The sequence below is a fragment of the Sinocyclocheilus grahami genome, unplaced genomic scaffold, assembly GCF_001515645.1.
Source record: "Sinocyclocheilus grahami isolate Dianchi unplaced genomic scaffold, SAMN03320097.WGS_v1.1 scaffold2299.1, whole genome shotgun sequence".
NCBI classification, from domain to species: Eukaryota; Metazoa; Chordata; class Actinopteri; order Cypriniformes; family Cyprinidae; genus Sinocyclocheilus; species Sinocyclocheilus grahami.
The window spans coordinates 30,459-46,785 of record NW_015507478.1 but is presented as its reverse complement, the minus strand read 5'-3'; the positions used below and the strand labels follow the sequence as shown (position 1 = coordinate 46,785).

Sequence of the window (16,327 nt, the reverse complement as noted above, 5' to 3'; positions counted from 1 at the left end):
TACATTTTAGACCCAATATTGCTAGTTACTTTGCCTGTTTTTGCTATGCCAATGAAAATAGTTTCAGATAAAGTCACAGCATAGCTGTTGCATGTCTATGAGCGAAAAGTATTAGTAGTGTTTTGTTACTCAATGAAACTGCATTTTTTTTAAAAATGAATCAGTGTGTATGATTCAACAACTCATTCATAGATGAGATTTTATTTAAAAAAAAATTGTGTTTCTAAACGAGTCATTATGAAATGAACATTTACTGTATCTATTTGCTAAATGCATCTTAATGATCTTGTGTGAACAATTCATCCATGCATATGTTTAATTTAACTTTTTGTTGGCTTGTAACTTTTAATTAAAAAAAAGCATACCTTGAGTAAACAACAGACTTCTCATTCAGATCTGCCTTCATCCAAATAACAACCGACAAATTGAACCCCTACAATTGTTTGTCTTTTTTGATAATCCGTTTCACGTGGATGCACGTCATAACACAAAAGAAATGCTCAGTAAAGATCAACAAGTACATTTCCAAACAGCCACAATCCTTATAATGAAAAAAAAAGCATTCTATCCCAGTAATTGGCAGAATATTCATTCTTAACAGCAAACACTGCTCATCATTGCTTCTCTGTTGCAATCAATTCTTTCCACTCATCAGGTGTTGCCCTGTCTAATGAATGCCAATACTGTGGTAGATGTGGCTTTTACGTTTGACAGCAGATGTGTCAAGCGTTTTGTGGTCACTACAGTTTTGAAATGCATGGAGGAAACTTTTGTGGGCTGTTAATTTTTATACCGTCTTGAATGACAGCCAAGAGCTGCCTTGAGTGGACCCAGCTGGTCATCCGTCATTGTTAAAAACTTACATCCCTGATTGGGGTCTGGTCTGAGGCCAGCTCAACACAGGTGCTTGGCACAGCATTGACATTAAAGCACTCCATGCTGAATATCGAGTAAAAGAGAAGCCAGGAAATTTCAGTTGCTGTTGTACTGATTACTAAAAACACTGGTTCGATAAAAGCCTGTGGTTGAGACTCTCTTGGTTCATTTAGATTACATGGTTGCAGACAGTCCTATGTCACAGACAGTGGCTCTTATTCTTTATTTTCTATTTTCTACAGCTGTCAGGCCTTATGCAGGAAGAGACAATGATGGATAACTAAAGCTTGCTAAAACAGACACAATAGATATTATGAAAGTGAATAGTATAGAAATTCTCAGGGTATGGTTATTTTGTATGTAGTGAATTTGAAATTATAATATGTATAGATAATATGTGTCACTGTATATACACTGCCTGGCCATTTGGATTTAAATAAGCAAATACTGAAGAGTTTAGGATTGGATCATTATTGCAAATAACATGTTTCCGGCAAGTTGTCAAGTCAAGTCACCTTTATTTATATAGCTCTTTTAACAATACAGATTGTGTCAAAGCAACTGAACAGCATTAATTAGGAAAATAGTGTGTCAATAATGCAAAATGACAATAGTAAACACTAAGATAATAAGTTGTGTGTTTTGCAATGATGCTTTTAGCCCTAACAGATAATGTACATAGCTTTTAACTTCTTAAACAACCATGCCATATTCCAGGATGACAATACCAAGAGTCATCAGGCTTGTGAAATAGTGGTTTATTAAGCATGAGGAATCATTTACTTGTATGAACTGGCCACCGCATTGTGAATCCAATTCAAAAGTCTTTGGGATGTGCTGGAGACAACTTTACAGAGTGGTTTGACTCTCCCACTGTCAATATAAGGTCTCGGCCAAAAATTTATCCAACCCTTGATGGCAATAAATGCTGTAATCTTGCATGATAATGCCACAACAAATGCACAATATAATCAAAGCTAAAGGCAGTCCATTGAAATATTAGTGTGTTCAACCTTTTTTGGACAGGCAGTGTAAATTCGACTCTAGCACATCCCAAAGGTTTTTCAATGGGGTTAAGGTCAGGACTCTGTGGTGGTCAATCTTTCACAATTTGAGCCTGGTGAATCTTGGTATTGTCATCCTGGAATATGTACATCCACTGAAAAAAACAACTTGTAGGATTTACTTGATAAAATCTTCATAACGCATTTTAAGTACATTTTACTGCTACTGCTCTGTATAATTTAGTTATTGTTGAGTAAAATCTACTTGCCTAAGTTAAGTAAGTTGAACAAAGAAAATAAGTAACTTTAGTTTGGCCAGTGAAAGATTGAGTCATTCTTATCTAGTCAAAGCTTTCTTGGCATTACTTTGATTTTACTTTATGTAGAATTGAATTAAACCATGCTTTTAAAGTGTATGTGTCAGAAACATCTAAGTAAATAATACAATAGATATCATGTAGTCTGTCACCACATCTACATATTTTAGATTTCAGCACTCCAAAACTTGGTTTTACTTAATTTTATAACGTTTATATTTAAGCTTTAATTTGTACAAGCTTGAATTGAGTACTAATATAGAATTTGCTTTGTTTTTTTTATTATTGCTTGAACTAACTTTTTCATGTAGAAATTACATTTGTTTTTCCTTCACCACAGAATAATTTCGCAAAACATACAACACACCAGAAACATATAAATCACTGCAATAATGATCCAATCTTAAAATGTAACATATTTGCTTACTTAAATCTAGATGGTGACTTTTTTGACCATGCAGTGTATGTGTATGTATATACAGATTATATATAAATATAATAATATTTATTATTATATGTAAACAAGTTAATAAATAAATACCACCTGTTTCTACAAGTTTGTTTGTTTCTACAAGTCTGTTTGGTGAACCCTAAAATTATTCACTTCACCTTTAAATATGAAAACAACTGTTTACATTGCACTATGCTTTTAAGATCACTCTGTAATACATTTGAAACTTTCAGACTCTTGAGCACTATTTTTTCTTGAGGTCCAGATTAAAGAGTAAAGGTTGAGTTTTTGGAGCCCCCATGCAGAGGGCATGTATGTATATGGTTTCTTTAGGGTTCAGATAGCACCAAGAAAATGACATGTTATTGATTTATTTGCCTATCATTGCTATACGACTGCTTGCTGTCATAAAATGTAATGAATAACTCTGATTAGTCAGAGAACATGATACTTTCCTTCAAAGTGTTATTTTCCCCTCTCTCTCCCACAATTTGTGCATGTGCGAGCGATCACTAATTTGCCTCATGTCCTGGACTCGCTTATTCATCAGGCCTCTCTGTATTATTTATGAATGGGGTGAAAGACAAGAGCGAACGTCTTTATTTTCAGATGTCTGTGGATAAGGGGCTTGCTGTGGGAGATGATTGGTCTTTCGCTCATCTACAAAGAACCTCTTTTCCTTTGATATTTCTATGAAATTATCACATCTCCAACAGTTATATCACAGCCTTCTCCTTTGCCTGCCAAACCCTTGTTTGACCCGCTTTGTGTCACCCACTGTCTCTGTTTCAAAGTAACTTGTTAATTAACTTTGATGTTCACTTATCTTTAACAGGATTCAAACCTATTTTTTTCCCCCCTCCAGTCTTCAGTGAGAGGAGAGAATATTACGATCTTTGGCTGCCTGAATCATGGGATGCCGCTGTCCCTTCACGACAACACGTCAGTCTCTATATATATATATATATATATATATATATATATATATTTGTTATCAGTTATGTACCATATTGTGTTTAATGTTAAATGTTATGTTGTTTTGTTAATGTTCATTACATTATTTTAGTGTCATGTTTTTTGGTGAAAAACTGTATTGAAAAACTGTTACCATAATTTTTGCAGTGGATTTACAGTGAAGAAAAATTTTTTAGGGACAGACAATGTTTAAATTGATTTCCGTTTGTCTTTTAAATTGCTTTGGGCCAATGCCCTTTGTTGTAATGTTCATGAAGACAACTAACGTTCCCTAGGGCTTTGATCCAAAATCATGGCAATAAAAACAATGAAGTGCCTTTTTTGGAAACAATTCAGGTGAAACAAAGAAAGATGTCGCCATTTCTATGCAAATGCAACATAAATTGCATCGCATGGTTGCAGGTGAGATGTGGTAAACTTGCTTCTACCACATGGATTTTCTTTTATGGTCCATTTTATGGTTGAGCACATCACTCAGATATGCACTTATCAGGGTTTTCTTTAGAATGCTCCCAATAATAATTGTGAGTTCAGTCATAGCTAATGGTGGCACTAAGTTTAGTCTTCTCCTTTACCTGTTTCTGCTCTTTCTTTATCAGAATCAGTTTCAGGATTTCATCTGTCCATTAACACCACCGCAAATATCACCAAGCTGAGGATTCCCTACCCGCAAACGGGCACGTGGTATCTGAGCCTGCGATCCCTGTGTGCCACTGAACACGGGTGAGCATATTTGTCTTTCTGTTTGCGTTTCTGCACTAAATTATCAGACTGCAGTTGCTGAGAAAAGGATGTAAAATATTCATAGCACTCCATGTATTTACCTTCTTCAACATTTAGCAAATGCAGTAGTAGCAGCATGTGAACTGTGGGATGTTTCCGATTTGCTGCTCTGAAATTCAGTACTTGTGAAACAATTCACTTTTATGTTAACCTAGACTCTCGTAACCTTACTTTATCTCATTCAAAATGAAAATGAATTCTGACAGTGAGAGTTCATGTTAAGTTTGATATCTTCATTCAAAATTGCACACTGAGGCTGTACAGTATGTATCTTTACACTACCATACAGATTATAACATCAGTTTCGACTTATATTCTCATATTATCTTAAAGGAAGAGCTCTCCTGAATGCAGGTTCTGTTATCATTTACTCACCCTCGTGTTCTTCCAAACATTTTCTTTCTTCCACTAAACACAAAAGGAGTTATTTACAAGACTGTGCTGCTTTGTATTTTCTATGAAAGTACAATGACTGAGAAGTTCAACTTCAAGAAAAGGACACAAAAGCACCATAAAAATATCGTAAAAGTGATCTATGCAACTTGTGAACTATAATTCTTGTGAAGCCATGCTATAGCTGTGTGTGAGAAACACAGAGGATAACATCTCTAATTTTGGGCTGTTTCTCACACAAAGCTTGAAAGCTTTTGCAACCCTGAAAGCTTCAATCCCCATTTATTGTAACTGCATTTTCAGAATTCTCAGAATGTTCAAAGAAATTTCATACTGTTCATTCTTGGTAGTTTTCCTAAAAGCTTATATTCGACTTTTCACTTTTTTTGGTCATCTCCATTTTTTTGTACAGGTTTGAGATGTGTACTAATGTAACCGCTGAGGTGTACCTTCGCTCTTTCCTGACCCCCTGCATCAATGACTGTGGCACCTATGGCCAGTGCAAACTCCTGCGGACCAACAACTACCTGTATGCTGCATGCGAGTGTAAAGCAGGTGAGCACCCAAAGCCTTTCTTAACCCATGTGTTCTCTTTTGTAAAATTATTGATGTAACTTAGTCATATTTTTAACCCTAAAACAGGCAAGAGTGGAAAATGATCAGCAAAAAATAATTTCATGACACTTTTTATATCATCTGGACTTAAGTAAAACATATCATTTTTGTAATATTTGAGATATTTTGGATTTTATGAGTACATGTTGGCGTACATGTTGGCTTTAGGTCAAACTGACAAAACAAGCACAGAAAATTTGAACCAAGTCATGTGACCCCCATACTCCAAACAACCTCAACTATGATAATGATAGCAGGATTGGATGAAAAAAATCTTCCTCGTGTCTCCTACAAGAAACTAAAGAATATGTATCATGTGGTGCACATTGCCTGTTTAAGGGTTAAGAAGAACAATAAAATGCATTGTCTTTGAATTTTCTAATGTGTGTACTAAATACAGGTTTCATATTCCAGATTTTAAAGGCCGAAGAATTTAAGAATCAGTTCACATATACTGGATAATATTTTCATGATTTTTTAAAAAGGTTTTTAAGCTATAAGGCAGCATTCATTTGATCAGAAATACTGAGAAAAATTATTACAATTAAACTTATTTGTGTATTGTTTTTTTTATATACATTTTAAATTGTAATTTATTCTAGGCTGAATTGTTAGCAGCCATTACTCCAGTTCTTCAGAAATCATACCAATATGCCGATTTAGTGCTCAAGAAAAATGTCTTATTATTAGTGTTGTTCAAAATGTATATTTATTTGTTCTATTTATTCTAAATAGAAATCTTTTGTAACATTATAAATGTTTTTTTTTGTTTTACTGTGTTCTTGCGGAAGAAAATAAAAAATAAAAATCAATCAATCAATCGATCTTACTGACCTAAAACTTTTGAAAGGTAGTGCATTTTCTTCATAATGCTACAATTCCAATTTGTTTGGTTTTGTTTTGTTTAGCCAAGAATCAACTCATGCACTTGCCATATTAGAAATATTAGATGTAATTATGCGTCACAAATCAAAAGTGGCGCCGAAATCCCCCAGTAGTCCTAGAAGTGGCGTGCAGGACAATTTTGGTTCCTACACTTATAATGTGACGCGTGTGCTTGAAAACTCCTTGAAACTTTATCTTTCAGGAAAATAAAGGAGCAGGAATTCTGAGTCATTTAACTAAGTGAACAAGTCTATCCTCCCTCCCCAGGATGTTATCACCCTTGCGGTTAATATGATGATAATCACAGTAATATTTTATAATTCCATTTATTATCTTTCTCCTCTGCTGTCAGATGCCAATCAAAGTTAATTGGCATGTTAAATGCTTCAGTTACACATGTGCCAATCATGTTGCTGTATAACTGTGAGATCACAAATCAAGTGGTTTTTAATTAGAGGACATTTGATGATCCTGAGAAATATGCTAATCACAACCTCTCAATTACAGCGCCATTATAAAGCTCTGGTGCCTCGTTTCCTCTCTCCCCCTGGATTCCTACCCATAGTTTCTTTTGTCATTAGCATAGACAAATTTACCCTTTTAATGAATGTTTTCTGGCAAACAGCTGAGTGCTCTGATACAGCACGCATGCAAAGCTCTTCTCTGTTCTCGAGTGTCTGGTAAAGCTCAATTGACCGTCTTTGTCGACACTCAGCGAGACTTCAATCACGACATGCCTTTGAGGATTTTTGTTTGTGGTTTGGCTAATTAAGGCTTCGTAATCAGAGAGATTTGTGGTGTGTTTTCTAGCTTTTTCTATGAGAGGTTAGAGGTGCAGTACATCTATTTCCTTCATGGTGTTTATATAACAGTAGGCTACCCGAATCCAATCTATATTTATGAAGCTGTTTACAACAGCTGACAGATGAGGAACAGAATGTGTGTGTGAACGAGGAAGAAAGTACATGTATATTTCTGTGATGTGTTTTTTTCTGTTAGCTTTACATGCATTTCCAATGTGTGTTTTATTATTTTGTTTTTTGCTTGCTTAGTTTGCTTTGAGGATATGGACAGGAGTATATTGTACATACACTACGTTTCAAAAACATGGGGTTGCAATACAGTAAAAACTGTAATATTATGAAATATTATTACCATTCAGAATAGCTGTTTTCTGTTTGAATATATTTTAAAATGTAATTTATTCCTGTAATGGCAAAGCTGAATTTTCAGCATCATTACTCCAGTCTTTAGTGTCACATGATCCTTCAGAAATCATTATAATATGCTCATTTTCTGCTCAAAAAACTTTTATTATTATTATCAATGTTGAAAACAGGTGTGCACCTTCATATTTTTGTGGAAAGCATCATGCATGATTTTTTCCCCCAGGATTCTTTAATGAAAAGTAAGTTCAAATTAACAGCATTTACTTGAAATAGAAATCTTTTTTTAACCGCTTTTGATCAATTTAATCCTTACTTAAAAAATAAATAAATAAATACAAATCTTACTGACACCAAACTTTTGAACAGTAGTGTACCTACTTTGAAAGAAATGGTTGTCATTTGCTCAAATTCATGTCATTCCAAACTTACATGACTTTCTTCTGCAGAACATAAAATAAATTTTGAAGACATGTTTTGCACATTCTTTTCCATGTAATTACAGTGAACTGGGACTGAAGTTTTCAGGATTTATGCTTAAAACTGTAGCTTTCTGGTCCATTTTGAGTCCAGCTTAGGACCATTTTGGTTAGTAACGCGTGTGTGCTTTTCTAGGTTGGGATGGCTGGGGTTGCACGGACAACACAGAGGCGTACTCATATGGCTTCCAGCTGCTCTCAACTCTCCTTCTGTGCCTCAGCAACCTGATGTTCATCCCACCTGTGACCATCGCTATCCGCAGTCATTACCTGCTGGAGGCGTCTGTCTATATATTCACCATGTTCTTTTCCACTGTGAGTTTGAACCAGCCTGGTTTAAACCTATCAAAAATATACCCAAAATGGGGATAGCATAAACATTTCAGTTGCTAGTTGCATGTTGACATTAACAGGCTATATTCATCAGTCTTCATGAATCACCTGAAATTAAATAAAGATATGTATAGTTTCAAACATAATAAAAATGAATAATCCTAACTCTAAATTTTGACTTGCTGAGATATGTTCAAAGCCGTTGTAACTTGTAAATCAACTTAATGGACCAGTCATATGAAAGAACTGGAACTAACTGTTGTATAATTTATATTGTATAGTAGATTTGCATTCTGTTCCAGTTTTGAACAAATACGCCTAATTAACGCAATAAGTGCTTGACAACCTGCTGACTATCTCAGAAACCCATCATGAGTTCTAATTCAGCATATCAGTGGCAGCTGAAGTATGGAGATTACAGTTAAGGACCAGTGACATGTCAGAGTGTCATATTTTATTCAAGCCTCCTCTGACCTTTTGTTTTCTTCTTTCACCCCTGAACAGTTTTATCATGCCTGTGACCAGCCAGGCATTGTGGTCTTCTGCATCATGGAGTATGACGTGCTGCAGTTCTGTGACTTCCTCGGCTCGCTCATGTCTGTATGGGTCACTGTTATCGCCATGGCCAGACTCAAATCCATTATCAAACAGGTAAAAATCACAGATGCAAACTCACATGCAAAAAAGAAAAGAAAAAAGAAAACAGTCTTCACTCTGTGCTTCCAAATGTTTTGTAAGTGTGGCTATAATATTCAGTGAGCTCAAAAAATTTATGAGTGTGTTTGCTTTGAATAAAGAAAAAAACAATCAAACCATACTGAAACTTATACCATTCAAAACTTTAGGGTGAGTATGATTTTTAAAGCAATTAATTTAAATGAAAATAATCTTTTGTTCAGCAAGGTAAAAAAGTGACAGTAAAGGATTATATAATGTCATAAATGATTTCTATTTGAATTAAATACTGTTCTTTTGAACTTTATATTCATTAAAGAATCCTGAAAAAAAAATGTATCACAGTTTCTAGAAAAATATTAAGCAGCACAACTGTTTTCAACATTGGTAGTAATAATAAATGTTTCTCGAGTACCAAATTCAATGAAATGAATGAAAATGCAGCTTTGCTATCACAAGAATAAATTGTGTTTTAAAATATATTAAAATTGAAAAACTTATTTAAAATATTTCAGAATATTACTGATTTACTGTATTTTATTTTAAAGAAATGCAGCCTTGATGAGCATAAGGCACTCCTTTCAAAAGCATTACAAATATTACTGACCTCAAACGTTTGAAAAGTAGTGTATGTGCCCAAAATTCTCTTTTTAGGGCCACTGCACTGTATATAAGAAGCACAATCTGATAGTTAAAATTACATACGAAGGCCCTGGGGCCCAGAAATGCTTTATATTTCTTGTGTCATCAATTTCTATAAATTCATTTGATGTGATTCATGGAGGCCAGTAGTTTTTCACGGACTTTATTGCCAAGAAAAGAGCTTTCTAAGATGTGCAAGAGAGCAGAATTTTTTTGTCCACCTCAGTAAAGCGCTAACACAGAGTGTAAATATACGAATGTCAGCAGTCTGTCATGTGCTGTCATAATGATGGTGACATTTCGCTGTGGAGCTGAGTAAATACAGGTGGACACTTTCAGGTGTGTGCATACTCTCTGTAGTTCAGTCTTCAGTTGCTCAACCGCTGAGGGAAAGAGTGAGATTTAAGGAAAGGAACACAGGGAGAAAGACAGTAAGAATGTGATTAACTTTATGTTTGAGTAATTTAGAATCAGAAAAATAAAGTGAGAGGACTGCTGTTTGTGATGGAAGCATCTAATGGAAAGACCAAGAAAAAATAGCTCTCCTCTAGGGAGAACGCTTCTATATGCGTTAGGTAATTGCATGTGTTTTGCTGAGTGCTGCAGTTTGCAGACACTAATCAAATCACCCATGTCACAACTGTTCTGGACTTTAGGAGGGAAGGAAAGAGAGTGAGAGAGACATTTTTAGCACCAGCACTCTTTACTTAGTCTGTTTGAGAGAGGGTGGCAGATGCAAGATGGTCCTAATTGGAATGGGGACTCACTATTGCCTCTAGACATGAGTTGTCGATGTTTGGACTAATATTTTCCCTCTTTGCCGCTCTCCTACCAGGTGCTGTACTTGCTGGGGGCGATGGCTCTGTCAATGGCCTTACAGCTGGACCGCCATGGCCTGTGGAACCTGCTGGGCCCCAGTCTTTTCGCTTTAGGCATCATGGCCATCGCCTGGGTAAGTAGCATTGTGCACATGCATAGATTCCATGTGTTTAGGACTGTAATGCATCCTTATTAAATGTTTAATATATCAATAAAACATGCCAGCATGGATTTCAGTTATATGGCTCAGAGCATAAAAAAAATAACAGATGTTGGAGTTGTGGTTGCAAGATAGAGGCAGTGTTGTTTGTCACAAATGATTGTTACCTTAGTTTTTGTCTTCTAAACCTACACCTGCTGAAACTCCTGGTGTAAAGCAGCAAAGGCTGGTGTGCTGGACCTAGTAAATCTCCAGCACGTGCTTTCAGATGGAGCGGCATTTACTACACAGAGCCATAGTTCACTGACAAGTTACACAAAATCGCATTCAAAAATCGCAGGCGGCTTTACTGACGAGATGCTGACAATCTTTTTTTTGCACAGCCCTACCGTTAGCATCTCGCTCAAAAATGACCAAAGAGTTTCTCTAAAAATAGTCCCCAGGTAGGTAATTTCCAATAAGCCTATTTACAGGCGCTGCGTAATATCACCCATGGTACGGCAGCAAAGTTCCTTGATTATTACGCCGGAATGAGAGTATAGTTCCTAGCCATATCGGCCTAGAAAATCACAACTTTTCATTTTCCGTCGGTCTCAGTACACAATGTAACTACAGAAGAGTCAAGTTTTAAATAAGTGAGATGCTAACGGTATAATCAGATTCAATGATCTATGCTAAGCTACAGCTAAAAGTGCTACCGCCAGACCCGGAGATCGGCTGAATGGATTCGAAAACAGTAAAACTCAACTGTCTAAACTCTATGGGCGTTGGAAAAGGAGCCTATTTTCAAAAATAGTGGAGTGTTCCTTTAACCGATTTAAATTAGTCTTCAGCTGGCTTAGCTGACCTCCAGCCTGGACAAGCAGTTATTTAGCTGGTTTAGCTAGACAGCCAGGTGTTCTTCGCGCTGATTTAAGCTGGTCTTAGCTGCTTTAAGCTTGTCTTGAGCTGGTCCAGTTGGTCTCTTAGCCTGACTAGGCCCAAAATCATTTTAAAACTAGCCAACAGACCAGCAAAACCAACTTTTACTGGTTTAAGATAGCTTAAGATATATTCTTACAAGCTTTTCAGTCTCGTAAGTGGATAAAATAAATGTTTTGATTGTAAATGTAATGAAAACATCCTATTATAAGGCAATGTGCCTGTGTTTCCAAAAAGAAACTTGTTCTTTCAGTCTGATGGATCCGGCAGTTAAATGCCAGTGCTATTTTTTTCTTTGGCTGTTGAGTGACAACAAAGCACCTTTTCAATATCTATAATTTATGAAGGCATTTAACGTTACCTGGTCCAGCATGCGCCCCCTCGTTCAAGGCTGCATTTATTTATGCATTAGCATGGTGTGGCATTAAAAGTTTTTCTGTTCTGTCAGTATAAGAGATGCCCTTGCTGTTCCATTACCAGGCAGCTTGTACTTTATGCTAATTCCTCAAGCGACCACACTGCTTTCCTGAAGTGAGATGATAAAAAAAATAATGGGTGTTGGACAAGGAAAAGTCTTTGCCAGAGCCTCTGGCAAATTACAGTTGAGTGTGAGAAGCATGTCCTCCCTTGAGTCGAATGTGCTGCTGGATATATACATGCAGAGAGAAGAGGAGCCAATGAACTTCTACTGCAGCTACAAAGATATACTGTATTGTGTGAGAGAAATAATGAGAGAGAATAGCAAACGTTCAACAAGACTATGACAAGCAGAGATAATTTCTTCCTCATGTGACCTATACTCACATCTGAAGGCACTAATAATGCTTCTAATAAGACAGAATGAGGAAAATCACATCTGAACAGAATAAGACACGTTTGTATTTTCTTATTTTGGTTTTGATGTGCTACATATTTGCTATGCTCAAACCTGATGTTTGATGCACATTTATGACAACTGGTGATGCAAAAGAATGGTGTTCAAATTTTAGTTAACCTAAATAACTATTATTAACACAGAACTGCAAACACTTTTAATATAAGCACTACAGACAAAACAAATGAATAGGCTGAAATCTTCTTGCATTTCTGAATGTCATATTGAAAGACAAGAGTACAGATGACTCTAATTCTGTCTAAAATTCATTGAATGTGACATTGACTGTCAAAAATACGTCTATCATCTGCATGGCATATAATGGCTTTGTAGTTAAAACATGTCAGTTGACACCTTTATTTCAAAGCTCCCCGAGCCTACGCAAACACAGTACAAAGCGTCCCACTGTGTGATTCTCACATCCTTTTTAGCACTGAGGAAAAAGCTACAATTTATCAAGCTTGTGTCATGCTACATCCACACAATTTGTTTACAGTGCAGTTTATCATTATCTTCTGTGATCCTCTTGTTGTGTTTTTGGGCTCTGCATTCTGAATGTACACGAAAGCTTAAATTAGTGCAAGTAAAAAGTGACTCTTTTCTAGTAATTTTCTCCATAGGCATTTAAATTATTATTATTATTTTTTTACAAATATTGCAGTGTTCATTAAACTTTTTAAATTTCATTTATTTATTTTTTAAATGAAGAATACCTATCTCTCTATATATATGCGTGTGTGTGTGTGTGTGTGTGTGAAGACTTCATTTGCAAAAACAGATAACTCCGTTTTTTAACAATTTTCAAAAATCATGTTTTTTCATTGTGCATTCTAATTCATCTCAATCAAACTTAGTCATGAGATGATTCACGAGCGTGCAAAACTGCACTTAAAAACTGCGCTTTCAGCGGTGAGTGAATTCTGACAAAACGTTTCTGATTGGCCATTGCGTTCAAGAAATCAACAGTTATGTCTGGGATTGATTACATTGCTCAACGCTGCAAAAACACGTTGAGGGTATTTAGCGCTTGGCTAAGCGCCGACATCAGGGATTCCATGACTAATAATTTGGGGGGGCCCCAATAATTTGCCCCCCCTTGCCCTCCCCCTAACGTCTCCCATATATATATATATATATATATATATTAATTCATGATAGGTCCACCTTCTTGAATGGTTTGTTATTGTTAAAAATCTATTTCTTTGGAAAATTAATGGGACACTCCTGTTGCTCTCTATTGAGAGACAAAGAGCAACATATTGTCTGGATGGGTCTTCTCTCTTTCCCTTACAGTGAGATGTGAGTCATTTGGTATATCCAATAACAGCCACAATTTGAATTCTAACACTTAAAATCAAATTACACCTGCTAGAGCAATGCACATTTTATTTTTACAGTAGAATTATGCTTGAGATATCGCCTACAAACCAAATAAAGGCACATGATGTTTAAAACATAGTGTTGTGAGGGGAAGAATAAGAACCCTTTGGAATTCTCTGCATTTCTGTATGAACGTTTCTAAAGTCTGGTCAATGTCAGAACATTTTCTGTAAAGCTTTCTGTTGTGATCATACTACTCATAGCAGTTAGGTATTTTGACTGGTGTTTTAATTGGGTTTTGGGATGTTTTCCTAAAATTGCCTACTTTGATCAGGGCACAGCAGTTTATTGGAGGTCAACATTCTGACAAAGCCATAATAGGAATGTATTTGATGTAGATATACAGCTACGTTTGGACTGTCATGTTGCATGACCCTTCTGAGTTTCAGATTCAGGGTCATTCAACACCTTCTGCTGTGGAATTTCCGGATACAACATTAGTGCAGCCAGGCCCTGATGCAGCAAAGCTGAAAAAAAAATCTCATTACACGTCACCATGCTTCATATACAGGATAAGGTTTCTTTCTCCTCAGATATAAAATATTTCATTTTTTCTGTGATGCTTTGGAATGTGGAGGAGGCCTTTGCAAATTTTCTATGGTCATCAGCAGTAATGTGTTAAAAGAGTTTTGTTTTTCTTTCTGTGGTTACCTCCCATGGCTCTGTTTCATACTGTACATTGAGCCATGACTCATGCATGTAACCTGATGACATATGAATATCTGGGAAGTGTTTTGACAGATTTCAAACAGAAATTATGTAAAATTAAAAGGAAATATTTACGATTTCCCCATTAACTGAAGAAATTTGTCTGGGAGGCCTGTAATACTGCATAAAGTATCAAATGACATAAATTTGTATTCAGAAATAAGATTAAGTACTTCTTGTGAACAAAAGATAGCTGATAGAGAAAAATATAATTTACATCTGTTTCATCATTTAAAAAAAATCTGTGCAGAATCAGGTATGGGTAAAATTCTACTTTGTATATACAGTAAAACAGGGAAAAATACAGGGGGAAAAAAAACTGTCCAAACCTGCCTGGCCCTACATGAAAAAGTAATTGCCCCCTAAATCTAATAACTGGTTGTGCCACCCTTGGCAGCAACAACTGCAATCAAGCATTTGCGATAACTGGCAATGAGTCTTTCACATCGCTGTTGAGGAATTTTAGCCCACTCTTCTTTGCAGAATTGTTTTAATTCAGCCACATTGGAGGGTTTTCGAGCATGAATGGACTGTTTAAGGTCTTGCCACTGCATCTCAATCGGATTTAAGTCCGGACTTTGACTTGGCCACTCCAAAACCTTAATTTTGTTTTTCTTGAGCCATTCAGAGATGAACTTGCTGGTGTGTTTGGGATCATTGTCCTGCTGTATAACCCAAGTGCGCTTGAGCTTGAAGTCACAAACTGACGGCCGGGCATTCTCCTTCAGGATATTCTGATAAAGTGCAGAATTCATGGTTCCATCAATTATGGTAAGTCTTCCTGGTCCTGAAGCTGCAAAGCAACCCCAGACTAGAGACCTGCGGGACCCGGGGGACCCAACGCAACAGGGTGCGGCGCAGGACAACTCTTGATGGGCGAGTGCGGGTGCGGGTGGGAAGAGACTTGTGTGTGTGTGCGGGATGCGGGAGAATAAAATTATTTGTGGGACTCCCGCAAAATAGAAATTATCTAAGCATAAAATGTCTAAAACATATAAATTGTTATTTATCTGTTGCACAAAAGTAAAAAAGAACAACTAATATTAACATGATTAACATGCGCAAGCTAGGCAGAGTTTCTATTTATAACACGTGTTTAAAGGGTTGCGCAATGTAGCCAATTACAGACATAGCTGTTGATTTCTGGAACGCAGTGGCCAATCAGAGGTGATTAAGTTAGAATACACTCACAATAAATTGTTATTTATCTGTTGCACAAAAGCAAAAAGAACTACTAACATTAACATTAAAATTATTAACACGCAAGCTAGGCAGAGTTTCTATTTATAACACGTGTTTAAAGCGTTGTGCAATGTAGCCAATCACAGACTCAGCTGTTGATTTCTGGAACGCAGTGGCCAATCAGAGGTGATTAAGTTAGAATACACTCACAGTAGTGCTGAAATTGCGTCCTCACGAATCGTCTCATTTTAACACACGAAGTGTAGACATTGTAGCGAATCAGCTCATGGGAAATATGAATAATTAACCATAATTAGTTATAATTAATTATGAATATTTTAGATCCGCTGTAGATATTTAGTTGACCTCTGAGGGTCAACTGTCTTGTCAATTCTAAGAACATTAATTTCCTGGTTAAGGGAAATAACTTTCTTACTGTACAATTCTACAAAGCTTGTAGCATAAATCTGCATGATTAGTGACTCCGGTTAGGAGCAAACAATGAACACGTCAAGTGTGATACAAGTAAGGTTTTATTAACTACATAAACACTTAAACTAGTCCAACATACTACATAAACACATAAACTGGTCTAACATCCTACATAAACACATAAACTGGTCTAACATCCTACATAAACACATAAACTGGTCTAACATCCTACATAAACACATAAACTGGTCTAACAT

At 36.2% G+C, this 16,327-nt stretch overlaps 1 protein-coding gene across 1 annotated transcript in view; it reads left to right on the top strand.

The window, feature by feature from the left end:
• Positions 1 to 4,015: 4,015 nt before the first annotated feature.
• The window catches only part of LOC107574655 (transmembrane protein 8B-like), a 20,855-nt gene continuing 8,543 nt past the window's right edge, over positions 4,016 to 16,327 (top strand). The window contains exons 1-6 of the mRNA XM_016261093.1: positions 4,016 to 4,025; positions 4,223 to 4,346; positions 5,212 to 5,354; positions 8,081 to 8,259; positions 8,782 to 8,928; positions 10,430 to 10,546. Of these exons, the coding sequence (XP_016116579.1) occupies positions 4,016 to 4,025; positions 4,223 to 4,346; positions 5,212 to 5,354; positions 8,081 to 8,259; positions 8,782 to 8,928; positions 10,430 to 10,546 (720 nt within the window). The remainder of the gene's footprint in view (positions 4,026 to 4,222; positions 4,347 to 5,211; positions 5,355 to 8,080; positions 8,260 to 8,781; positions 8,929 to 10,429; positions 10,547 to 16,327) is intronic.